The sequence below is a fragment of the Scomber scombrus genome, chromosome 6 (assembly GCF_963691925.1).
Source record: "Scomber scombrus chromosome 6, fScoSco1.1, whole genome shotgun sequence".
In the NCBI taxonomy this organism is placed as follows: Eukaryota; Metazoa; Chordata; class Actinopteri; order Scombriformes; family Scombridae; genus Scomber; species Scomber scombrus.
Genome location: NC_084975.1, coordinates 18,335,486 through 18,346,260, shown reverse-complemented (window position 1 = coordinate 18,346,260; position 10,775 = coordinate 18,335,486). Strand labels below are relative to the sequence as shown.

Genomic DNA, 10,775 nt, shown 5'->3' with positions numbered 1-10,775 from the left:
TGACCTGCAGGTGGCGGTAAAACACACTCAATCCTCATCATCATGGCATCTGACAAGTAAATAATGCCAAATGTCTCCTTTCAGTGTGGTTTACATCACCAGTTAAACCAATTAGAGTGCTATGATTATAGATCAACATGTCCTTTGCAGGAAAAAAAAAATACTATATTGTTTTTTTCTCTTTTTTTAGATTTCAGCACCACAACTTTTGTTAAAAACAGGGTAAGGCTCTGCAGTAGTAGTTTTGCTATATAAATAATATATGGCTCTATATTTAGTGTTAGTCTACGCAGGATATTTCACAATCAGAGGCACATTTGAAATATTTCCAGAGTGACCTGGATAGGGGTTTGTCGGGACCAATTGCGGCGTAAAAAAAACAATCTTGGATGTTAAAGCGCTGAGAAGACTCCTCACACCCCTATTGGATCACTTTGACGTCAGTTTTCACAGGGACCCGCCTTCTCGCTCAAGTGGCAGCGGTGAATGGTGAGAGATAATCCGCGGCTCGGTCACAGACACACTGCACAGCTGAGCTGCTTTTGGATCTGGATGCGGGCATCCTCGGATTCTGCTTTTAGCACGGCCCCACCGCACGCCAAGTTAATGGGACAACAATGGTGCACGCCTCGGCGGCAGGATCCGTGGCTGCTGGTCGTTTAGGAGACCGGGGATTGTGGTCAATGTGACATTCACTTGCACGCTGGTGTTGAGTTTTTTTTTTTTTTTGTTCTGGTCATTTAGACGCAGGCAGAGCAGCGATTCTCTGAGAAGATGTTGAGCCGATTCATGAGTGGCAGCATCAGGAATCTTGAGCGGGAATACAGCTGCACCGTCAGACTGCTGGATGATACGGAATATACGTGCACCATTCAGGTTAGTCACCTGTCGGCCACAGTGTGTTCACTCTGCAGAGCTCTGTATAGCGTTGCAATTGTATCTATCCTGGCAGACAGAAGAGCCAGTGTCTGAGTAGAGGAACAGCAAGTGCCTGCATGACCCGCTGCTGGTGTCTGCTGAAAGGAATTGTTGACTCTGAACAGAAATGTGTAGGTAGTTATTTTTGCCATATTAAATAACATAAGGCTAAATCAGGTGGATATTTTTGCCTCACATGACCCACTATTGCCCGAACACATCAGTGAATTTGGTGGCAGGCTTTGAGACGTCAGGGGATCTGTGTAGGACAGACATGGCATTTCCCTCAAGCTCAGATTGAAAGGATGCCAAAAGACAAATTACACTCTGAAAGGGCACTTTGGCAGCATTATTTCTCAATGTGTCAATTTGTCTTACAGCCCGAGGTAGTTGCTAGATCATTGCTCATAAGGAATCTATTGTTATCATTTAGTGTTGTTGCTCATGCAGTTTCCCTCTGAACCTCTGACATTAATAATGCAGATAGGGTATCCCGTTGCCATTCTTGAGAACATGTCTGCAAAGTTACACAATGTGCCTCTACACTGGCGGAAACACTGTCAAAAATTTGCTATGGAATTTTGATTTAGAATTGAATAATATTAGATTTCTGTGAGAACAGAACAGGTCATGGTAATTTCAAACAAGACACTTTTAAAGATAAAAAAAACAGGATAAGGCCTTTTGTATTTAAAAAAATCCACCTTTTTATTCATTTTGTCTCACTACAACAAGGCTTTCTTTGATGATTGTGCAGTTTTATGTTTGTGCTGATTTCATCAGAAGTAGGTGAGAGGCCCTGTCACATCAATTACAAGGCAATTCCTCTCCTTTTGTGGATGCTGCACGGTTGTGGGAAAAGGGTGTGAAGAAATCCTCTGGGACTTCTATGACTAGTCAGCAACATGTACACCTTTAAGCAGCTCCGCAACATACCAAGGAAACATTAAGCCGGTGTGTGGAACAATGAAACATAAATTAGACATGCCTGATTCTTGTCACCTTGATATCTGTTGTCCTCAGCAGGCCATACTGCAGTCGCTCCTCTCCTCTCCCACAAGAAAGCGTGAAATAGATACTGCAATTACTGTGGGATTCGTGATTGTAGCCAGGTTGTAAACAGACCTGCATATCGGCACGGAGAGCCGAGCCAGAGATGGAGCTGGGCCAGATGGACTGTGAAACCAGCAGGTGTGCTGTTTGCAGCAGAGTCGTGTGGTCTGGGTGGCTGACGTCAGCAGGGTGGATGGAGGGGAGTGGAGTGAAAGAGGAGAAAGCTCCAGCTTCACTGTGGCTGTTTGGCATCCTGACAATCTTTGTGTCTAACCTGGAACTGGGAGGGAGCAAGCTAATCCCCCTCAATGGCTGCTGGAGCGCGTTTGTCATTTAGTTCAAACTTTGTCCATCCTTCCTCCCTCCCTCTCTCCCTACAGAATACGAGGACACCTAGACTAGGGAGTGCAAAGTAAGAGGCATAATTAGGTCATATATTCGGAGTCTCTCACATTCTCTCTGCCTCTTTCTATATGTGTCTGTTTCCTTGTCTTTATCTTTTTCACCCTCCTATCCTGTTTCCAGTGTGCTGCAAATGTATTCCCACTAGATGTGTTTCCATTACACTCTGATCCTTTCCCTACAATGTTTAATGGCCCTAAATTCAAATTTGCCCCTGGCTTTGGTAAGCCTCCTTCTATTATCTGACATTGAACCAGGTATTAACTTCTTCAATGACAAACACATCTCCATGAAGTCCACCTTCAGCAGAAATGAGAAACAGAAGTTAAGTATTAGGACACAGAAGGCTTTCAAATGAGGAACAGAAAATGTGCCAGTCTTTTTGAAGCAGTGGCAGTTGTAATGCATGAACATAAGTTTTGCTTTAATGAATTATGGATCTTTCCACTATGTTAGGGAGAGGAAAAAAGTGAGCACTCATCATTACACAGCCCTGTAGATTTAGCACTCATGTAGTTGCAGGTTGACAGGAGCGCCTGAAATCCTCTTTTGCCCATAGGCCTTTTCTGCTCTCTGATTTTAATGCAATGTTACAGCAGAGTGTCAGACCGAGACAGGAGCAGAGTCTCACATTTGTGTCATGTCTGAAGAACAGATAAATCGCACGCAGAGAAAATATTATTGTAAATGATAGATTTAATGCAAGACGAGACCAGATAGATTCACCCACTTAGGCTCCCTTGCAAAGGGCAAAGCTCTGTTTGTGTGTTTGCTGCTGAGGCAAAACTCAAACATTATTCTGATGTAGTTTTGTCAGTTGCATTATTGATGAGTTTAAGAGACATCTAAATGCAGGTTGTTTATACTGAGTTTGCCTTCTAAAAGCACTGTCTGCCAGTTTGTGCATATAAGGAAGCCTCACATTTTCCATTATTTCAGTTTGAGTTGAACAATTTTTCTGGATCATCACTCTTAAAGTGTCTGTTGTCAAAGTGGCACTGTTAAAAAGGTGTTGTGTATTTTGTGTGGAGAGAGAAGGCAGAAAGGCAGTGAGAAAGACCATCTTTACAGACTTGAGGAAATTATTGTTTATCTCCGAAAGTATTGCGTGTCTTGTTGAGCATATTTCTTACATAAAGAGCAAGGTCTGTTTAAGCTGCCTTCAATCCAGTGCTTTTGCTGCAATTTGCATTTTTCTCATAGTTTAACCTCTCCACTTACTTGTAATGTAAAAGTGTGATAATGTAGGACGTAGACTGTGCTTAATTTCTTCCTCCCTACTGTAAAGCTCCTGCGCATTCCAAAAACCACCAGCACTTTGTTGTGGTGCTTCTAATTAATTACGGATTTATTGAATTGCTGTCAGCAGACTAATCTGGCCCACTCTATTGCAGATACAAAGTTAATTATAGCTTACGCCCTGTGAAACCTGTGATTTCCGTTGGTCTTCCAATAACTGTTTAGTTTAAGCAAACTGCACCCACCAGAATTTTGGGCAGTTTTGTTCAAATCAACACAAGATTAAAAAAGTATATTCTGATACAAAATGTGCTAAGATAACTCAAAAAGTTTGTGTAGGACTTGTTATCCTTTCACTACTGCTGTGACCAAAAAAATCATTCGACACTGCAGTACAAGTTCTGCTGACGTCTCAGTGAGGAGACTGCCGGGGGATGGGAGCCTGTGTGTATTGAGGAAGCAGGGTGCTGGGATCTCAGCTGTTGCTACGGTGACTCCACAGTTACTCTAACAAAATGTGAGATCATTCACCCTGGTCAGGATTCCCCTTCCAAAAGCCCTGACAAAGACTTGGCCGTTAGCACTAACAGGAAGGTAATTTATTCCCTGAATGCCATTGGAGGGCACTGGTGGTGAGGTGACTAATGTCCCATCTCAACCAGAACGATCTTCAGACTGTTTCACTGTTCTCCTGACATACTTTCAGTCTTTTACTTCCTGTGGTGTCATTGTCATCGTAGATAAAATAGGCAGACAAGATTGGAGATGTTTGGCTGTGCTTGCTATTAAAGCTCACATGAACTTAGATGTAGTGGAAAACTGGAAAGTGCATTTAGGTGTGGGTATCATTTAAAATATTTAAATGTTAGTGAAGATACAGGACATGAGCTTTGGTACTAATAGGCTGTTGCAAAAAGAAAAGCACAGGTGTAAATAATAAAATTGATGATGGCTGAATATCATTCAGTTGTTTAGTATCAGGGTTATAATATTTTGCACATGGGCTTACTGGTGCACTGTCATGGTTTACTGGGACAATTTTTTAATACCTTACTAGGAGAAGTACAAGTACGTTTTTCTACAGATTTCTTCAAAAACAAACACGCCAAAGTTCTTGAATCTTAATCGCTGTACAAACTGAGAACTTTGCCAAATATTTTAGTGTACATTTGGTAAAGTTTTGCATTTTATGAAGAACTTTCTGATCAAGGGATTAGTGCCATTACAAATTTAAACAAACTTTTGACGCCAGATATCCGTGCTTGCCTTTTTTTGAATACTGTACTTCAAGCACATTTTGGTTAGATCAAAGTGTTAAGATTTGACACCTGGCCTCAGTGCAATTGATTTCCAGTTTTTTTTTTCAGTGACATCGGTGGGTTTTCTCATTACTGACTGCATTATTGTATGAGTATATGCATATCAGAAAATATGACCAATGCTGTTTGACAAAATGATTATTAGAAAGATGTTTCATTGTCGTTTTAGCTGCATCATCCACTGTACATTGCAGAGATCCCTGTTGACTGCAGGTCTCTGTCTTTGCTGACTTTACACTGTCCCGACCTTCTGCACCAGGTCCACCAGGCATACAGTATGCGTGCCAGGGTTAAAGGAGTGTGTGTGTGTGTGTGTGTGTGTGTGTGTGTGTGTGTGTGTGTGTGTCTGTGTGCAGGTGTGTATGTTCAGATCTCACGCTGGCTGACGCATTGTTGCTACGCTTCATATGAATGATTAAAATGTGTGCTATGTCTGAATGTTTCATGAGGAGTAACCTCAAGAGGACGTCACTTGTATTTACCAGCATCACTGCTCACCAGCATCAAGATTGGCTGAACCTGTGGCGCATGGCTGGTCACGATTAAGGATTACATCACTGTAGCGTCTATCGACACAGCAGAGCAGGACAGGACAGCCCCGGCATGCAGCCCACTCCAGTCTCTTTCATGGGAATTTGATATGTGGGACCACCCACTTGCCCATTACCCTCTATCAGTCACGTCTTGTTGATAATGACAGAGAAGATGCATCGTGTTAAAGTTGCAAAGGAGGCCGCTGCTCTGTTGCCGCCTTTGGATGTGGTCCTTAATCTTCACTCATGTTGTCTCGCACACAGCTCTGATATTCCAGTGATATTAAACTCTGCCTGACCTGCACTGGCTTACTGGGATTCATGAAAGAGCTTAGCTGAAGATGAGATGCCAAATGACTTTTTTGTTACGCACCCTTTGAAACATGATCTCACACACGTAAACACATTACGCTTTTCTCTCTCAGAAATGTCATCAGCTCTCTTGTCGTATCAGGAGGCTGAGGCCACTAAATATGGGTGCAGAGCTTGTTTGGGTTTGTCTCACCAAATGGCCCTCTCATATTCCCCAGTGTCTCTTTGTGTGTTTGTGTGTGTGTGTGTGCTGGATGGAGAGCAGGCAGGCAGGCAGGCAGTCTGTCAGTGTGTCGGTAGCAGTCTGCTGAGCCCTCCATTGTGCTGTCTGGGATGTATTGTGTGAGAAAGAGAAATGGAGAGGGGCCTGAGGTTATGCTCCACCTGCAAGCATGAATATTAAGCTTCCCGACCAGAGCAATATATCCCTTTGGTGGCTGGTCTGCTAATGAGAGAAGTGGACGAGACAAGAGCAGCGCTGATGATCCTCCTGCTCTGTCTGGCCGTGGTTCATTTTAAAGGACACAGCCTGCAGCCATGCAAACAGATTGCACAGCTTGTTGGTGATATTTTACTGTATATACTTCAGTGGCCTCATGAATGAGTTAACACAATGCAGTGCAACTCTTGATGGGAATTGAGGAAAGGGGCGAGACTTGGATAGCTTAACTCATTTAAATAAAGCGGAAAAACAGAGTTAAGTTAAGTTTTGATCAATTACAGATAAGTGAGGGTTGGTTGTAACCTGCAGTCATGATGCACAAGAGTTATGTGCCACCTCAAGCCAGATAGCTAATCAGATAAAAGCTCAATGACCTAAAAAAAAGTTGTGAGCTCAGTTTGTTATCAAACACAATTTTAATTGCACTGTTAGAGTCAAGGAGGACAACATAGCAATCTTGGTTAAAATTGGATATTGGGTTATGTTTTATAATGAGCCGCATTTTGTGCAGAGCCATTTTTCATTGTGTAACTGCTCTCCTGCTTTTGTTTTGGGACTGTGGCATGCTCAATTGAAGCTTTGCAGACAGCTGCTAATGGAAAGGCACAAAATAAATGTGCTCTTGAATCATTTGTTATATAAAGTGTATTAATTTGTTTAAGGAATGGCTGTGGCAGTAGAGGAAGTAGAGCGGGTCGTTCACTAATCAGAAGGTCCGTGGTTCAATCCCCAGCTCCCCCAGTCCACATGTCGAAGTGTTCTTGGGCAAGATACTGAACCTGATGGCTGTGCCTGTGTGTGTGTGTGTGTGTGTGTGTGTGTGTGTGTGTGTGTGTGTGTGTGTGTGTGTGTGTGTGTGTGTGTGTGTGTGTGTGTGTGTGTGTGTGTGTGTGTGTGTGTGTGTGTGTGTGTGTGAATGAGCATAGAAACATTATGGGGTGGCAGCCTCTGCCATCACTGTATGAATATGTGTGTTAGCATGTTTTGTAAAATGCTTTGAGTGTTCGATAAGACTCGAAAAGTGCTATATAAGTGCAGTCCATGGTGTCTAAACTAATAACAATATTGAAGGAGGAGAGGACATGTTAATCTTGATTATTTCTTTATACATTCCAGCCCAGAGATTTTACACAGCACATTATGTGTTGCTTGGGAAGAGTTTTCTACAAAATAGTCTCATTATTTATTTATACTATGCTGTGATTGCTCTATTTTACAGCAGTACCTGTGGCCTGTGTGCCATGAAAAAGTATTAACAATGACGACAATGTCACTGTGCTACAATCCATAGTCCTCTCCTTTCCACTTCCTCCTCATTGCTCTCGTCCTGTTTGTCTGTAGGCCTCAGGGCGCTCTGCTGTATTAGAGAATCCAGCCTTTGTCTTGCTCTGTACTTCAAGGCCCTGTGCCTCTGCAGACTAATGAGGAAACACAGGAATGCGCTCGTACTATTACACCCATAGTGAAAAACAGCTGAACTGGACTTTAAGTTGTTTTAGTTTGCCCAACAGCAGAATTAATTATTTGTTGTTTAAGATATTTTTGATACGTTTATTTGGTCTCTTTCAGTCCAACAGTGCTGTCACTGGTAAATAATCCTTTTTTGCACACTCCGTCACAAAAGTTGCTTTGTAATGGAGATTAATACTATGTGGGTGTCATCAGCACACAGGCAAGGTGCTGAGCTGACGTGGTCTGACAGCCGTGACACTCTTCTGTTGGCCAGCCCAACATAGTGGTGAAAGCGACTCAGAGAAAAACTGGTACAGTGTGAAGTAGAGAGACTAATTCAATCTTCAATTCAATTCACAATCCAGTCTTCACTGACTCACTCAAGTTTGATGTCTCACAAGGGAGCTTTTTTTTTTCCAACAGAAAGAGGGAGGCGTCCTTTCTTCCTATTGTCCTCCTGTTATTTCTCTCTTTCATCCCACCCTCATCTGCTCCACGGGTCCCCTCTCTTTCTCTCTGACTATATAATCACGCTTGTGGTTTTGCCTCACTGCAGGGATTTTTGAGCTAATGATGGCCCTTCCTCCCCTCCTTCTTCCATCTCCCTTCTTCCTTCATCCATGCCTCAGCATCTGGTGTCTTGTTTGTCTCCTCAGCAGATTCACCTACTCAATATGCTCTGTGGGATCTTGCTTCTATTCTGTTTTCAGTATGGTCGCTGCTATTCACGGAAACGGATGACATACTGTTATCATTTAGTAGTAATATAATGTTATTGATGCTATAGTGACTGAAACTAGTTTCATTAGTGCCATTAAATGTGTCTAATTCGCTGCTGCCCATCAAATAAACATGAAAGCTCTCACAGATGCAATAACTAAACAATATTTGATTGATATTGATTTTCCAGACATAGTATTCTTACTCTGGTGCTTTGGGGAAATGAAACATCACAGTTCATGATAGAGTCAGGATTGTATTACTGTTTTCAGTGGGCAGGCCAAGGCTTATTCCAAGGTTGACTGAAGCTTCGTGCTGACAGTGATCAAATAAACTGGAACTGATACAGCTGATTTTCATAAGGCAGCTCAGTTCCTGGTTTCTGAAATCCCTCTGAGATTTAGCTTCAGAAGATTAAGGTATTACTTATCATGTTAATGTGACTGGGATCATGATTTTGCATTTGCTGGATAATTTCACACAATTTGTGTTTAGTTACTGGTAAAAAAAAAGAAATCCTAATTTTTCGGTTTTTATTTTTTCACTTTAGGAGCTGGAAGGTCCCTATGATTTTGTCTTTAGGAGTTACTGTTTGGTAGCAGCTTATATTCTCCTTATATCAACAGCACTTAAATACTGTTCATGTGTATAGTCAGTATCCACTTTGTACATTGCCCTGTTAAAAAACACAAAACACTTAACTCCACCAGACAGTGAGTCATATATAAATAAAACATAGTCACAAAGCATGCAGACACGGTTGAGAAACAGCAGATTGGATGGTGTATGAAAGTTCAGTGTTTTAAGTAACATTTAAGGCAGTATGATTGCTGCCACACACTCCTTATTGTTTTTATATACAATACTGTATATACTGTATAGGGCTGGGCGATATGGACAAAATCATATATCACGATATTTCTGTCCAAATACCTCGATATCGATATTGCAACAATATTTTAGAGATGGCTGTTGATGCTTTCACAAAATATTTACACTATGAAATCTTTGATAAATAATCATCAGTAATGTGGATATAATGACAAAGTGGGTAAAAGGTAAATAACAGAACAGCTAGAACAGTCTGGTAAGTTCAGAAAATTACATACTTTACTGTAATGCAGCATTTAAAACCAGGAAAAGACAACTCTGATGACATATCGCGATATAACGATATCCAAAATCTAAGGCGATATCTAGTCTCATATCACGATTCGATATAAGTTCAATATATCGCCCAGCCCTAATACTGTATCATTTTTATATTGCTTACCTTATTCAATTTAGGTCAATTTGCCTGCATGTATTAGGTTGTGTTTTTCCGTTTCTTTTTCATTTTGTCCTTTCATTTTGTAATTTCTGGTTTTGATAATATTAATTTATAAGGAATAATCTTCTGACAATGTTCTGAGATATAAGTTTGTCAGGAGTGGTGAGATTAACGAAAGCCATTATGTCAGCAAAAGTGCATCATTGATGAAAAGCACTGATTTGCATGAAGATGTCAGAATGCACCTGTCCACTGCAGCTGTAGAGGATAAAGAAGTGTCTGATCCTGCAGCTAAGAACATGAAACTACTGAGGGCTGTAAATTGGTAAAAATGTTAAGTGGTCCAGCAAAGTTAAAATTTAAGGACAGAGTATTCTCACTGATATCAGCATGTTTTGTTGACGCACAAGCTCTTCAGTGCCAAATTATCATTGTTTGACATCAGCACATGCATAAACACTAATAGCAATAATAACGCCACAAACAAATAAATAGGGATTGGCAGCCATCCACCTTAATATTCTCTGTATAATAAGATAAATGTTATCTCCTGTGAAACAACAGTGCCTCACAGAATGTGTTTAGCGCTGTTTACCAAAAGGAAGGTGGCTGATCTCGAGCGTCAAACTAGAAGTGGTCACGAAGGACAGCCATCCGCACTCTCGCAAATTAGTATCTGGCTCTAAGAGAAATATGAGATCCTGTCATCCTCGTACACATGTGTCTGGGTGCCTGTGAAGAGGGCCACTTGAGCAAAATGAGAGTACAAGGTCTGCCATTCTCTGTGGATCTCACTCACATTCTCCTTTCCTGTCTTTTATCTCTCTGTTCAAAAGAGTGACAGTATGTGCTTTCACTCAGGTGTGCCACAGCACACAGTTGAACAAAATCCGCTTGGGAAAAATGAGAAAGGCAGAGAGTGGAGGGGCTTGAACAGAGCCATGTGTGTCGGCGCAATAAGATGTCAAAATGAGATGGGCTGGTTGTTTTTGGTATTTAGAGTTGAAAAACCACCCGTTGAATGTTTAATTCATCCAAGTCTAATTTACCACCCACTCTGGATAATTTTCCTCTGGAGGAGTTGTGTTTTCCACCGGGTAGATGGATAGTAGGCT

At 41.6% G+C, this 10,775-nt stretch overlaps 1 protein-coding gene across 1 annotated transcript in view; it reads left to right on the top strand.

The window, feature by feature from the left end:
* Positions 1 to 591: 591 nt before the first annotated feature.
* LOC133982274 (FERM domain-containing protein 5-like) overlaps positions 592 to 10,775 on the top strand; it is a 60,405-nt gene continuing 50,221 nt past the window's right edge. The window contains exon 1 of the mRNA XM_062421246.1: positions 592 to 876. Within this exon, the coding sequence (XP_062277230.1) occupies positions 775 to 876 (102 nt within the window). The 5' untranslated portion in view covers positions 592 to 774. The remainder of the gene's footprint in view (positions 877 to 10,775) is intronic.